The following is a 15176-nucleotide window of genomic DNA, read 5'->3' on the forward strand; positions in this document are numbered from 1 at the left end:
CCTTTGCAAAGCATTGATACTGCAAAAGATACAGAACATTTTAAAACCTATATTTAGTATCGCTAAGTATTCTAGGTCAACATATTTCCCTTCCTGAAAATCCACCTTCAGTACACGATCAAATGAACACGTCTTGACAATCATCAAAGTGAAGCGGTTCGTTTTTTTGTTTTTTTAGCATTTCAGTTTCAGGAATAGATACATTTACATTTAAGTAACTTAGCAGATGCTGTTATCCAGAGCGACTTACAGTAGTGAGTGCATACATTGTTACTTTTTCTTACTGGTCCCTTGTGGGATTCGAACCTGCAGCCCTGTCGTGGCAAGCACCATGCTCTACCAACTGATACGAGAGGGACAGCCTGACCCCAAACTCTTTTCACTGTGTAAGGAGTTAGGGGGCTAAAGAAACTAAGACACTCGAGGATAGAACAGAAGAGAGGAAGAAGTTCCCCTGAGCATAGACAGATGCCACACCACATTACACACCACAGAATTGAGGACCTTTAATTCTGTCCCCCTCAGGCTGAGGACTGGTCCCTCATCTTACTAGTCCCCCCTCCATTTTCATTCAGCTTTTCATCCATCTTTTACAAAGATTGGTGTATCAGTGGACATTTTTACCTTGACTTTTACGCCCCACACAATATTACTGTCAATTTGCATACAATGGAGAACACTGAGTATTGGCTATATGGCTAGGTTATTTTCTGAATGCACACTTCCGTAGTATCAGTAGAGACCCAGGCCTTTTATTGTGTTTAAATGTAAAGACAATGGGTCCTATAGTCTGCTGTGTTCAAGGGACAGAAGACCCATAACACACACACAAAAAACACCCGTCTGTGTAAGCCTCTGACCGTATCTGAATCAACTTCACTTAAGTCTATCAGACGTTATACAGCGTCACATGTCCAGAAGTAGACCTATTGTCTATGCAGATTAAAAAATGATCTGTAAATATCAATGGCGTGTATCAATCACTGTCTCACCACAGGAAAATGTAGCCTGTAGTGTCAGTTTGAATGGCTCGCATAGGCCTACTACGACAGCAGGCCTTGTCAAACGATTATTTTAAAAGTCCTGCAACATTGTCCTATGGGATATACTAACGTACAAAATATACTAACGTTAAACCATAAATTCTCCCTTGCATTCAGAATAAAGTGGCTATTGACATCCCTTTTGCCTTTGCCCACAAACTTTGCTGAAGAGTCTGAATTTGACATTTTTGCGTCCCATGACAGATCAGTACAATGGACAGCGCTAGCGGTAGTATCATGACGTCACAGCACGAGTCTGACTGTGTTGCAACGGATCGCTCCAGTCATTTCACAATTTGAACAACTGTGTGTGACCAACATTAACAACACTGACATCCGTAGAACAGGCTACGCCCAGCCCTACGGTCAACAAAAAAGCTATAGTTCAGTGAATAGAATTTAGGCTTGATCCACACAAATGCTCCTCACATTAGATCAAGATTTCTCATGTCAAACCTGCATGACTAGGCTGTCATTAATAGTAGTGCCTAGTGGTGGCTATCCAAGTTGATGGTGAGGTGGGCTACTACAGTGTCGACGCAGTTGTGCGCAAGAAGCCAGGGCAAAAGAGGATATAAATGGCAGATATTTGGTTATGGAATATTGGCATGTTGTCAAACTGCTTAACTCCCTATTGTGCAATCACTTTTAACCTTAAAATGACACATACTGTATGACCTGCATCCTTACCACCGCCGTCTCATTATACCACACTTAGGCTATGATCACCGTCCCCTGCACCATCCCATATGAAGTGCACGGATCTTTTCTTTGGATTAACACTTTTAAGCAAGGAAGTGGCTGCATTAAAATGATGCTGTTGGATAAAATAGCATTTCAATTTGGACTACTTTTAGTTATTGTAGTTGCGGTCAAATAACGTAGCTGTAGACTACTATATGTACAAGCATGTTGTTTAATGCTCTTCTTACGTTACTTCTTTCAAGAATAAGGCTCCATTGTGACATGCAATGAATGTTCTAAAAGTGTCATACACTTACGTGCGTTTAATCATCAGGAACATGCGCGGACCAATTCTAAATAATTAAACATTGTATAAGGCCTATCCTAACCTGCCCATATTTGCTATTCAAAGCCTGTGTACAAATAGTAGCCTGAATATTATGTTCGGCCAACACAAGTGATCTAAACAACAGCAAATGCCTAATACCCAGCAAAATAAAACAGCATATAATACGGCCCTATTGAATCACTGCAGTAGCCTTAGCCAATGCAGGCCGGTGTTGCTGCATCTCCCACGAACACGGGCATCTCGAATTGTTCATGCTCAATGATATAAAAAATATATAAAAAATGTAATATATATATATACACATGCAACCTATGCTACAACGAACTTACCTTAGCCTCAATTTCAGATAGGAGTTTGTTTTTCACCGAAATATACGTAAAAATCAGTCGATGTGGTGCCAGTATCAATGAACCAGTGAGCAAATTATGAACAGAGCCTCGCGACGCGGTGTTTCTTCGCTGGCATAGTAGTCAAGTAGCCTATATCCTCAATCGAACTGTGGGATCAGGATGAAGATATCTGGCTAATAAAGGCAGATAATGCGGCAATACATGTAAATTCCCTGCCGTGGCTAGTGGGACCACGCGACTGCCATGAAAGGTGTCTTGCAGCCAGGCTAAAATGCTTGATCAAATAATCCAAGCCGGTGGGCTCGGATATACTGTCCACTTGATAGCCTACGCGCTCCCTCTCCCTCCAGTCGTGATACTGCTAGAGAGAATTCGGCATTAGTGCGGCGAAGGAACCCACCTCCGTATAGCGAGAGAGGGAACATTAGAGAGAGGGGGGGGTCGACACACACAAAATCAATGAATTCCAGTAATAACCCGTTATAAATGGTGTCTAGGGTTTACAGATAGGAAAATCATTCTAGTGCATCTCTATCTCCACGAAAGTGTTTGAAGCCCTCTTCTTTTCCCAGTGGACATTGTTCATTTGACAACATGTAATGTGCAACTATTGGAAGTTACTTCCCAATATGACATGAACTACCTTAAAACAAGTGGAATTATTGTCAAGTAGGCATATTATTAAAAGTACATGAACATAAACTCACTGTATTACTGGTTTATAAACTGATAATAACGTTTAACATTGATAACTACATTACAGTGGGAAGTATGAGGGCTGAGGATGCTGCAGCACCCCCTGAAAAATCTGACTTCAAAAACAATATTCATTTTTAAAAAGCACACCCCTGAAACGTCTATGGATAACTTAAATAAAAGCTGTGTACCTGAAAGTGACATACAAATGTATTTACTTCAACCTACAGTAATTGTTCTCTCCTCGCTGATGAATTACGTTAATGTCACCTAAAGAAGAGCATTTCATACAGGGAGCATCTTGTGGCATGCATCTATGAAGGGAAAGTGGGCCTATGCTATTTAACGGAGGTGGTTCTCTGAACCGTGAGTCCGACGAGCGAGACTATGTGAACCACATGCACATAACCTTGCCAGAGACCTGAAGATGTGTAATAGTGAAACCGATGTCAGTGTACTGACAACAATTTAGCTTCGGCCACTGTCCATGTCCCAATACTGGGCTCGAGCCAGTGATCATCTGCTTCGCAACACACGACCGCCCTTCTTGACAACAGTACCAACTATTTGAACTAAACAAAAGGTAGCAATTGGATAGCTCCATCGGCGAAATGCCAAGCTGCAGTAGCTGTTGAGTGAGTCTACGGCACGTTCTTAAATCCATTACAATAGCACCTCCCCGAACAAATGCCTGCAGGCTTTAGGTCAGTGGGCTACTACATTCTTGTGGCTCGCAATGTGGATCACAGGAGACGGTTAGAATCCCAGTCAGTCACCTTGGTGCCATAACAGGATGGCTGTCGCGTGGTGGAGGAGGTTGAAGGTGATTCGACAAGAGGTAGCTTGAACATTCCTGCAATTTGGTGTCTTGACTGATTTTTGGAACTGCCATGCTTTCAGATCTTTGGATCTCCAAACTGAGAAAAACAGAATACATTAGTTGAAATTATCTAAAAATGAATATATATCCTGCACAATTACGGCCCTGTTGTGACGGTGTGCGTTTTCCATTCATTGATGGGCCTGGGAGGAGTCTGTTGCGGAAGTGAGCCTTTTTTGGTTATCTAAAAGGGGCGTTTCTCAATGTTTCAAAGAGGTTCATTCTGCGTGTATGTTTTCGGGTACATTGTTGCACGCGATCCACAAAGTAAGAAGTTGTAACGTTCTTCGGTGACCAGTGATAGTTTCGAAATCTGTTATTATGTCAGAATCGATAAAGAATGTTGCAATATTTGGGGCCACGGGAATGACCGGACTGGTGACATTACCACTGGCTGTTGCAGCGGGTAGGCAACGTTTCTAAATTACATAATTAACTCATTATTGTGGGGGATTATAGGTTATTTACACAATCCCTCATATATCAATTGCTGTGTAGCCTGGTCCAAAAGTGATCGGAGTGTTCTGCCTTGTTCCTAAACTATGCTGAACGTTATTCATTTGATTTCCTATGCAATGCTATAGGACAGCAGACATCTGTCATTAGCATATGCTATACTAGTGTAATTGGAAGTGTAATTTGCCACAGCCTTCCTCTGGGGGGGTTATTATATTTTATTCTATTTGTGTTTTTATTTTCTATTCTATTCCAATCTGATTTGTTCTATTCCGTGCTATTAATTACAAACGTGCTAAAAAAAGCACTTTTGGATTATTTGATTAACAAGGGTGTTCGTTTACTTGCTCGGAGATCACGCGACAAAAATGTTGAGTCATGCAAGTCGTTATAATGTTCTGCTGACTGATGGTTGGGATGAGTGCATTGCAGTGCGCGGCAGATACGCGATGAAGTTCGCTGTCCGCTTATCGTGTTTATCCAGAACACTGGGAAGGCCTAATCAATTCGACCCACAGCCATGCTCTAGAATTAAGATCCATTCATCAAAAAATAACTAATTGCCTGCATTACATTTTCCTCTCATCTTCGTATTCCCATCAGACTCAAATACCTATGGATCATTGGTAGATGATAAAACGAGTCAATAAATTCATAATGCTTCCTTGTACATCATTATCCACAGGTTACAATGTGACAGTGCTGGTGAGAGACCCTGCCAGGCTGCCTGCAGAACACAAAGCCTGCAGGGTGGTGGTGGGAGATGTCCTCAATAAGGAGGATGTGAAGAAGACCATGGAGGGTCAGGATGCTGTTATCATCATTTTGGGCACCAGGAGTGACCTCGGTAAGTTTAGGAAAACTTTCATTAGTAGGCTATAGGATTTCTAAGTTAGTAAAAACATATGTTAAGTTGTCTGAATAAAACCAAGTTATAACATATATGTTATACAAGCTGAAATATATCTTGAGGTGCAAATCAAAATGGAAGTGTTCAGGAGTCTCATTAAAACAAGTTTTCTGTTATGAGTTATACATGTTTTGTAATCATGTTCAGGGTGAGTTGAGGTAACTAACTGCACTAGGGGGTTGCTGCACTAGGCCTACACATTTGAATGCTTAGGCCAGGATAATGGTCAGTATGTTCATGTTTCAGTTGCAATCCACAGGTCCCACAACAATGATGTCAGAAGGAACCAGAAACATCTTAGACGCCATGAAAGCTCGGGGGATCCGCAAAGTAGTTGGCTGCATGTCAGGTACAGATTCTTGGACAGTCAGGGTCACAGCATCTTTCCGACTTCCAATAAACTACCATATAGAAACCATATCCTTATATTGTCCCCCTCTCTCTTCAAAGCCTTCCTCCTATGGGACCGGTCTAAAGTGCCACCCAGGCTCCTGCCGGTCACACAGGACCATGACAGGATGTACATGGTGCTGAAGGAGTCAGGGCTGGACTTCGTGGCTGTCATGCCCCCTCACATCGACGGTTAGTTGTCGCCCTTCCCCAATCAGTAGAAATGTAGTACTGTACTACTATACTGTAAGTGGCTCCAGTGATGACATGATAGGCCTATCATCACTCCTCACACACTACCCACTGAGCAAAGACGTAAATGAAACGTCTATTCAATGTTAGTTCAATGTAATTTCATTGAAATTACATGGAAACAATATTGATTCAAAGTATGTGCCCAGTGGGTATGTACTGGATGGATTAGTGTTATTCAAGTGATATTAAGTCAAAATTATCTGAATATGTAATAATATTAGGTGTCTTACACTGCTAAATATAAATGCTATTCCCAACAGATAATCTCCCTTTGACTGAGAAGTACACAGTGACAGAGAACATGCTGAAAGGGCGGGTCATTTCCAAATATGACCTGGGACACTTCTTCGTCAAGTGCTTGTCCATCTCTGACTGGGACAGGAAGACCGTTGGGGTTTGCGGGGAATACAGTTAACCCTAACAAGACAGAGCCCTCCTTTTTCCGTAAACCACGTACCACAGCTGGCCAATCAGACACCGCAACTTAGATCTTATTTTTACAGGACAATCTTTCTTGCTTGAATGAAATGGCAGCTTTGGCTTTTGCTAATGTTTTGTAATTATTTGATATTGGATATTATAATGTATGACAAATGTAATATGTCAATAATCTTTGTAGTTGTGTGTGGGTCTCATACTTTGTGCAGATTGTTTAATTAACTACGTAGCCAATATCATTCAAATATCAATTTTACTTTATTTTTTTAAATATTTTTTAACCCAACAGCAATTGAATGTTGACTGAGTATGTATGCGTGCAAAGTGAGTAATCAATTAGGCCTATGTGCTATTTATAGCCTAGGCCTACTTGTAGCCTGATCGTGTGCGGTGTCAGAATTTTATAGCTAGCTTTTGAAATAAAGAGTTTTTTAATACAACGTAGTTGTGAAGTGGCAGTCTTTATGTGTCACATTCTCTAAAAGAACATGTCAACAATGTTTATCAGAGGTATTTGCTGGCACTATGTCGCTATTGAGGGTGAACAGCTGAAATTGAGCTTGAACCAAAGTCTGTGGTTATAGGTGAACTAGCACCTGACCTGTGCCATGAAAGTCTTAAAGGCTTCTTGGCAGAGGCAGTAGTATACTCACATACAGGGTCACTATTCCCCATCTCTAGAAGTGTCACATACACAAACACCTATGTGAACCAGTGTTGCCAAATTAGCGACTTTGTCGCTATATTTAGCGTGTATTCAGACCCCTCTAGCGACACATTTTCAAAAAAGCGACTAGCGACAAAACTAGCGACTTTTCCTGGTGTTATTGGAGACTGACGTGAACTCACGTATCGTTCTTACTTTTCTCAACGAGCAGCGGGTGCTGCCGTGGGCCCCACCCCCATTCCAAAGCACTCACAGGCGGCCCAGTCCTCACACAGCAGTCCCTCCCAGCTGCAGTCAGAGCAGGCGATGTTCACCCCTCGCATCCAGACTGCAAATTAATCGCGCACGAGGGAAAGCCGCCGCTGGCTGATCCCACCCTGGCTTACGTTAAAACATTTTTTTTTTACCTGAATTAGAGCCAGACTAGTCACCATCGTTCTTTTCACATTGCCATTGACAGTTTTTTATATTGTCTATTTTTGGTCCATTTAGATTGTTAATGTAGATTGTATACAAAAAAAATAAAAATAAAAAAAATAAAATAATAAAATAATGTTATGGTTAAAAAATGTCATGTTTTACTGTGACTAGTTGTAGGCTCCTAAGTGGACCATAAGGTTAGAAAACAAACCAAATAAATAAAAATAAAATAAAAAACGAAGTAACTCCACCAGTGTCTCTTTTGGGTCACTTTTGCCGGTCCCAAGCCCAGATAAAGGAGGAGTGACATTGTGACATTAAAAAAAAACAAGAATGACAGAAGAAAGTTAATTGGTAGTTCTAAACATATTTAGGGTGTTTTTTACTCACTTTGTGTCTCTCCCAGACGTCATTCCTCTCTCCTACAGCGTCCATCACAATTACATGCACATGGCCAATTATACAAATTAGGCAATGACGTTAGTTGGCGACTTTTAGGACAGCCAATAGCTGCTTTCTTTACTGAGCAGTTGGCAACACTGATGTGAACACTTCAAACAAAAGCTAAGAGACTGCTGGGACCACCCTACCACTGTCAACAACATTTCCTTTATCTACTGCAATTCTGACGAGTTTGAATTTCTAATTTGGCGAATGAGAAAAACATATTGGAAGCTTTCTGTTTGAATATAGAGACAAACAGGTTGGCATATAATGACTTGCGTGGTCTAATATCACAGTAGCATTGGTATGCAAAGCATTCAGTAACTTTTTGGGCAATGTAGCTCGTCCATAGCTGGCTTTGTCAAAATAGCCGAGCCTATTGTAAACCCAAAGAAAATTGCTTGCTATCATAAACTCATGTTTTTTAAAATTGAAATACAAAACGTCATCGGGTCTAACATCAATTCACAGGCTCTCCTTCGATATAATGTTGTTTTTTGGCGAAAATTAAAACGTTTCAGTTTGTCACTTCCACGAGGTTGAGGTAAGAATATGTTCAACTACTTAAAACATCGGCTCGAATCTAGGTTGTGTTTTTAGATTTCGAGAAAATTAAGAAATATTTTTTCACTTCCCTCATTGACTTATCAAACTGCGGCCTGGTCTGTTTGGTCAGTATTTTGGCCAGAGTGAAACTTCTCGCTTCGCCTCTTCTCTGGTGAAACTTACATCTCGGGCGGGAACGAGTTTACTTTTTAGTTTGCCGGTGGGTTTTGTACGGAGCCGGCGAGCTAGGCAAACAAATAAGACATATTTGGACCTAACATAATTCATTACTTTTCTATATCGAAAAGCTAGCTGAAGACAGATGAACAGTTGCACACAACAGGTTTGTTGTTGTTTTGCCAAATTGTGACAAACTAGGAAGTGGAGAAAACGCTAGTGATGTAGTAGCTAGCTTGCTAACCAACGTTAGATAGCTACTAGCTATATTGCTAGCTAGTTATTATATTCCCACACTGTAGTAAACTCACAATGTAACGTGTCTTGATGTGATCTCTAAAGATTCTTATCAAGTGTTGTGTTCTCCATCTAGCTAACTACGTTAGGTCGAGGAGGATGATGATGATATCCAAGGGACAGAAGCGCAAAGTCGATGATGTCGTGGGGGGCATGCGTAGCGGCACTTGGGAGAGCCAGCGGCAGTCCGTTCTTGGCATCTCCCTTGTCAAGTACCACCGCGGGCAGGAGCTGATGGAGCCTAGTTTGCGCCGCTCCGTGTTGATAACCAACACCCTGCGGCATATACACCTAGAAAACAAGCCTCCATATGGGTTAGTTAACCTGACAGGACCAGTGCCACCCATGGTCCCATCTAAACCCTGCAACCACAGGGAGTCTGTTCTGGGTGTTGTAAACAGTGCCTCAGGTGTCGAGGACAAGGAGGATGTCTGGATGTCCTCAGAGAGTGACTTCTCCCTGTCAGCTGCTGTCTCCTCCATTCTGAAAGAACTAGACTTGACTGTCGATGGAGGGCGGTCACCTCAGAGGACACCTTTCAGGTCTATTGAGAACCTACCTGGAGACCTGGGGCTCAAACGGAGCTGGGTGGCTTTTGGTAGCGTGGAGGAGGTTGTGTGTTCCAGCTACCTGCAGGATGTAAAACTAGATGAACTTTTCCATGACATCGACACATCTGTGTTTGACAGGGAGATGGGGGTCCGAGCACTCTGCTGCAGCCAGTGACGAGCTGCTTAAGTACTTACCCTCTCTGTCCTCCGTTCCGTCCACTTCACCCTCTCTTATCTCTCAACCAGAGCTTCAGGGACCTGCATGAGCTGGAGCACATCATGGAAATACTGGTAGAGTCTTGATCACCAGAACTTTGAAGAAATTAGGACATTATCAAGAGAACAAGACATTGAAATTGAGTGTTTACTCTGTCCAGTTGATCACATGGTTTAGTGAGTGAAATGCTCTATTTTTATACAAAAGAAGAACAGGCTGAATGAGAGACTAGCCTACTTTTTCTAGTAGTGATGTTTTAAACGTAATATTCCTTATGCCTAGCTATATCAAGAGATTATATTGTAAGATGTTCCTAATAGCAAAGCAGTTCAGGATTGACTCAGTTGGAATTTTTGAATATCATTACATGCCTCAGGCATCTATTTAATTGTAGGTAGATGACCATTTTTTAATGTGTAAAAACATTAACCTGAGGGGAAATGTCATCTTTGAAGAAATCCCCTTCACTGGTCTTACTCCAGTAAGTAGAGGGTTAATATTGAACACATTCTCACATCCTTCAATATCACAAAAGTACAACTGAACTACAATAGTACTGCATTGTATTGGTCAATATGTTCTGTAGTAATAGTCTAACTTGCTTAACCAGTATGCATAATTAGGCTACATATTGAGATGTGCCACTAACTTACAGCTTGCTTTGGCCATTAGGAAATAAAAATATTACCTTAACCTGAGTTACTGGCTGTGAAATGTCATGGTGCTTACCAGTAGTTCAATATCAGGTTATAACAGCTGGAGTTAATATAGAGGAATTCCTCAGTTTGGTTCTGTTGGCGTGCAATGATGTCTAAGGGGAAAAATAGTGTTTGCTTGCAGTAACTTGGTTGCAGTAATGTCCCAGACTGAAGTGTCAGTTTCATCATTAAGGTTTGTATTAAGGTCTATTGTGTGGCATTTTTAGAAAATGTCAAACCAGGGTCAGAAATGGTTCAAAGGATGACTTATTTATAGAAAATTCCTATTTAAATGTCCAGCTAAATATGTGATCTATATGTTACACAATGGCAGTTTGTATTTTCAGGGCTCAATGCCCTGAAAAAGCTAATTATGCTGACATTTTTCAATGAATGACATGTATGTGCACTGTCAAATTTATGCAAACACAATGTTAATATTTTTTTTATACATTCTAAAATTAAATGGGTTTGTGCCAATCTTTTCAAACAATGACACTTGTCTCAACTGCGATACAGTACAGTAGATTCACACCCTCGGTGGGGATCCTCTGCAGAACACCAGCAAGCAGCCAGAGAAAATACTCAACGTCCCGTTCTGACCCCAAGTGGACATTGTCAGAACAATGCAAGTGCCTCGCAACGATGCAAATGCAGGTGGAGTTGTGCTGTTGAATTGTTAAGGTGCATGTGAAAATGTCATACATATGTAGTAACTGATAATGTAATAACTGCCCATAATGTAATCGCTGCTAATGTAATAACTTTTGCATATATAATGTAATAAATGCTAATGTAATACATGGCCAATAATGTATATATATATACTGAACGCATAGCGTAACATTAAAATTAGTAGGTAGCGATAACGCCGACGTCATCCAGGTATTCATGTGGAAAACTCTTGAAGGCTCATAAAGCAGAAAGTATTTTAATTTCAAACGTGCCCAGAGGAAGGATATGGAATCCCATTGGGTAATGAAGGGAGGAAGGAACGTATGACGCCCTACCCAGCAGACTGTTGACTAATCGCTTCCACGTTGTCAGGCTGCGTCACGTGGTTGCTAAAATAACTAACGCAATCCCTTCTCAAAATCAGGTTGAGTCGAGAAACATGCCTATTTTCCTCGAAAGTACTTAATCTCGTTTCCAAAGCTATACAATATTACAGATAGCAAGTTAAGTATCTCATATATTGGAAAATATTTGTAATATTGTTGACGAAATTCATGCTAATGTTGGCTTTTTGAGCTTGCGCCCAAGTGACTCCCATTCATTCCTTGTCCTATAATAGCCCAAAATTCACCGCGAGGCCCATTGACATGGCATGGGCAACGGTTCCCATCTCCTCAAAAGTATATCTGCCCTTGCATATCGATCTGCAGGTTGAACATGGTGAGATTGTAGACGCCGAAATTGCTAGTGCAGTTGGTTTAGGCGATTTTACAGCTAACTAGCTACTTTACATGCTGATATTGTCTTTGGTATTATGTGTAGTCAGCCCAATGAGCGAGCATTGCATTGCATTGTGGATTTTGTAGTCGACTTGAGCTGCAACAGATTTCCAGAACGATTTTCCATGTTGATACCAACCTTATAATGCCACAATTAAACATTTGTTCACCAAAAAATATTGTTCTCATATGTTAGTATTATTTAACACTAAATTAAAGGAATTTGTGGTTTTGGGTGAATTGTTCTTTTTAACGTCAACGGCATGATGGTGGAAGCTTCCTCATCGCCTGCCGGCCCGTGATTGGTCTGTTAGCACGTGGTCCTGCGCGATGACAATGAAAACATAAATATAAACGCAGCGTGCAACAATTTCAAAGATTTGCACTGAATTACAGTTCATATAAGGAAATCAGTCAATTGAAATACATTAATTGTAATTAATTTAATCTATGGGTTTCACATGACTGGGAATACAGATATGCATATGTTGGTCACAGATACCTTAAAAAAAAGTAGGAGCGTATATCAGAAAACCAGTGAGTATCTGGGTGTGACCACCATTTGCTTTATGTAGCACGACACATCTCCTTTGCATAGAGTTGATCAGGCTGTTGATCGTGGCCTGTAGAATGTTGTCCCACTCCTCTTCAAGAACTGTGATAAGATGCTGGATGTTGAAGGGAACTGTAGTAACACGCTGTTGTACACGTCGATCCATAGCAACCCAAACATGCTCAATGAGTGACATGTATGGTGTGTATGCAGGCCATGGATGAACTGGGACATTTGCAGCTTCCAGATATTGTGTACATATCCTTGCGACATGGGGCCGTGTATTATCATGCTGGAACATGCTGATGGCAGCGGATGAATGGCACGACAATGGGCCTCAGGATCTCATCACGGTATCTCTGCATTCAATTTGCCATCGATAAAATGCAATTGTGTTTGTTTTTCGTAGATTATGCCTGTCCATACCATAACCCCATCGCCACCATAGGGCACTCTGTTAACATTGACATCAGCAAACCTCTCGCCCACACAACGCCATACACATGGTCTGCGGTTATGAGGCCGGTTGGACGTACTGCAACGCAAACAACATTGGAAGCGTGTTATGGTGGATACATGAACATTACATTATTTGGCAACAGCTCTGGTGGACATCCCTGCAGTCAGCATGCCAATTGCACGCTCCCTCAAAACTTGAGACATCTTTGGCATTGTGTTGTGTGACACAACACTGCACATTTTAGTGGCCTTTTATTGTCCCCATCACAAGGTGCACCTGTGTAATTATCACACAGTTTAATCCACTTGTTGTTATGCCACACCTTGTGTGTGGATTGATTATTTTGGCAAAGGAGAAATGCTCACTAACGTGTGATGTATTGTCTACTTTTTTGCCCTTTGTGCTGTTGTCTGTGCCCAACAATGTTTGTAACATGTTTGTGTTGTCATGTTGTGTTGCTGCCATGCTGTGTTCTCTTAGGTCTCTCTGTATGTAGTGTTGTGGTGTCTTGCTTGTCCTGATGTGTTTTTTGTCCTATATTTTTATTTTTAATCCCAGCCCCCGTCCACACAGGAGGCCTTTTGCCTATTGGTAGGCCTTCATTGTAAATAATAATTCATTAACTGTGTTACGTAACTAGGAGTGGTGGGTACGGAGTCAGGCACAGAGAGCAGAGGTTTAAGGAAAACCAAAACAACAGGAGAATAAATGACAGACCCTAAACAGGACACAAACAGTCTGGAAAAATACAACAGAGAAACAAGCCCGCACAAAAGCAGATGGGCATAACAGGCTTAAATAGCCCTAAACCAAACCCCAAACGAGAAAAAGGTGAAACCAATAAGACATAACCAACCGAACAGGAAGGGGAGCCACCTTCGGTGGAAGTCGTGACAAACTGACATGCCTAGTTAAATAAAAAGGTATGTAAACAAATCTGTGCACAAAATTTGAGAGAAGTAAGCTTTTGTGCATATGGAACATTTCTGGGATCTTTTATTTTGAAACATGGGACCAACACATTATGTTTACATTTTTGGTCAGTGTAGTAGTCAGAATGGATCACTATTTAATTAAATATCTCAATTTGTAATGAACTTTCAAATTGAACTTGATCATAAACTAATTTGAGGCCAAAACGGGCTTCTAAAAAAAAATGTGGTTTGGCCGTTCTGGAGATCGTAATAGGCTTTCGACACCGCTAAGTTGCTACGTATTAACAGAGCAGCAGAGTTCGTGACATCACGCTCCAGACATCAATAATGTAATAACCTAAAATAACTCTAATGGCATGCATATTAAGAAACACTTTGCATTTGCATCCATTGCCACAACAGACTAGCAAGGGGGGGTTACTATTGAACTTCAATTTTGACCTTGCAAACAGTGTCGACAGAGGCGGAAAAACAGCTCAATTTAAAGACACCTTTCAGTCATGCGAATAGACAAATTGTAATTATCACAAAAATATTCAACATTATTTTTTACTCCTTATCCCAGGATAGACCAGGCTACTTTGCTTTAGAGATTAGACCAGACCCATTAAGACGGAGATGGAACCAGATGCATGTCAGACGCGGGGGGTGGGGTAACCCCACCCATTGGTCCAAGGCCAAAATCCATGTTTTTTCCACTACTTTCAATTATCTGCCTTTATAATCCTCATGAGCCTCATATGGAAGTGTTGCACCTTTTCTTTTTCAGGTCAACCAATACAAGAAACATTTTAATACAACATTGCCTTTATGGCTCCATTTGACATACAGTTGAAGTTAAAACTTTACATACTTGTAGGTTGGAATCATTAAAACTCGTTTTTCAACCACTCCACAAATTTCTTGTTAACAAACTATAGTTTTGGCAAGTCGGTTAAGACATCTACTTTGTGCATGACACAAGTCATTTTTCCAACAATTGTTTACAGAATATTTAACTTATAATTCACTGTATCACGATTCCAGTGGGTCAGAAGTTTACAGACACTAAGCTGACTGTGCCTTTCAACAGCTTGGAAAATTCCAGAAAATATCATGGCTTTAGAAGCTTCTGATAGGCTAATTGACATAATTTGAGTCAATTGGAGGTGTATCTGTGGATGTATTTCAAGGCCTACCTTCAAACTCAGTGCCTCTTTGCTTGACATCATGGGAAAATCAAAAGAAATCAGCAAAGTACTCAGAAAAAAAATGGTAGACCTCCACAAGTCTGGTTAATTCATTTCCAAATGCCTAAAGGTACCAC

At 41.0% G+C, this 15176-nt stretch overlaps 3 protein-coding genes across 12 annotated transcripts in view; 2 read left to right on the plus strand and 1 right to left on the minus strand.

The window, feature by feature from the left end:
• LOC118396821 (spectrin beta chain, non-erythrocytic 4-like) overlaps window positions 1-2799 on the minus strand; it is a 68788-nt gene extending 65989 nt beyond the window's left edge. For 5 of the 8 annotated variants that reach the window (XR_008067715.1, XR_008067714.1, XR_008067716.1 and 2 more), the window contains exon 1: window positions 2406-2799. The gene's annotated coding sequence lies outside the window, so the exon portion shown is untranslated. The remainder of the gene's footprint in view (window positions 1-2405) is intronic. The other 3 variants (XM_052467343.1, XM_052467339.1, XM_052467340.1) reach the window with 1 other exon arrangement.
• A 1431-nt stretch (window positions 2800-4230) lies between these two features.
• LOC118397176 (flavin reductase (NADPH)-like) lies at window positions 4231-6891 on the plus strand. Its single transcript, XM_035791685.2, has 5 exons — window positions 4231-4408; window positions 5144-5305; window positions 5628-5717; window positions 5819-5950; window positions 6274-6891. Exons 1-5 carry the CDS (start codon window positions 4324-4326, stop codon window positions 6426-6428), a joined length of 624 nt encoding a protein of 207 aa, XP_035647578.1. The 5' UTR covers window positions 4231-4323; the 3' UTR covers window positions 6429-6891.
• Window positions 6892-8021: 1130 nt separating this feature from the next.
• LOC118397177 (SERTA domain-containing protein 3-like) lies at window positions 8022-10961 on the plus strand. Of its 3 annotated transcripts, none has more exons than XM_035791688.2 (2): window positions 8022-8241; window positions 9079-10961. In XM_035791688.2, exon 2 carries the CDS (start codon window positions 9102-9104, stop codon window positions 9726-9728), a length of 627 nt encoding a protein of 208 aa, XP_035647581.1. In that variant the 5' UTR covers window positions 8022-8241; window positions 9079-9101; the 3' UTR covers window positions 9729-10961. The 3 variants fall into 3 exon arrangements, with proteins under 3 accessions (XP_035647581.1, XP_035647579.1, XP_035647580.1); XM_035791686.2 differs by having other exon boundaries at window positions 8024-8526; XM_035791687.2 differs by lacking the exon at window positions 8022-8241 and adding an exon at window positions 8571-8871.
• The last annotated feature ends 4215 nt before the right edge of the window (window positions 10962-15176 follow it).

This window comes from Oncorhynchus keta, chromosome 18, assembly GCF_023373465.1.
Source record: "Oncorhynchus keta strain PuntledgeMale-10-30-2019 chromosome 18, Oket_V2, whole genome shotgun sequence".
NCBI lineage: Eukaryota > Metazoa > Chordata > Actinopteri > Salmoniformes > Salmonidae > Oncorhynchus > Oncorhynchus keta.

Bases quoted from the DNA above. Each gene is read 5' to 3' on its own strand.
- LOC118397176 (XM_035791685.2), top strand. From the start codon at position 4,324: ATGTCAGAATCGATAAAGAATGTTGCAATATTTGGGGCCACGGGAATG. The intron at 5,306-5,627 runs GTAAGTTTAGGA...TGCAATCCACAG, and splicing joins GGGCACCAGGAGTGACCTCG to GTCCCACAACAATGATGTCA. The intron at 5,718-5,818 runs GTACAGATTCTT...CTCTCTTCAAAG, and splicing joins AGTAGTTGGCTGCATGTCAG to CCTTCCTCCTATGGGACCGG.
- LOC118397177 (XM_035791688.2), top strand. From the start codon at position 9,102: ATGATGATGATATCCAAGGGACAGAAGCGCAAAGTCGATGATGTCGTG.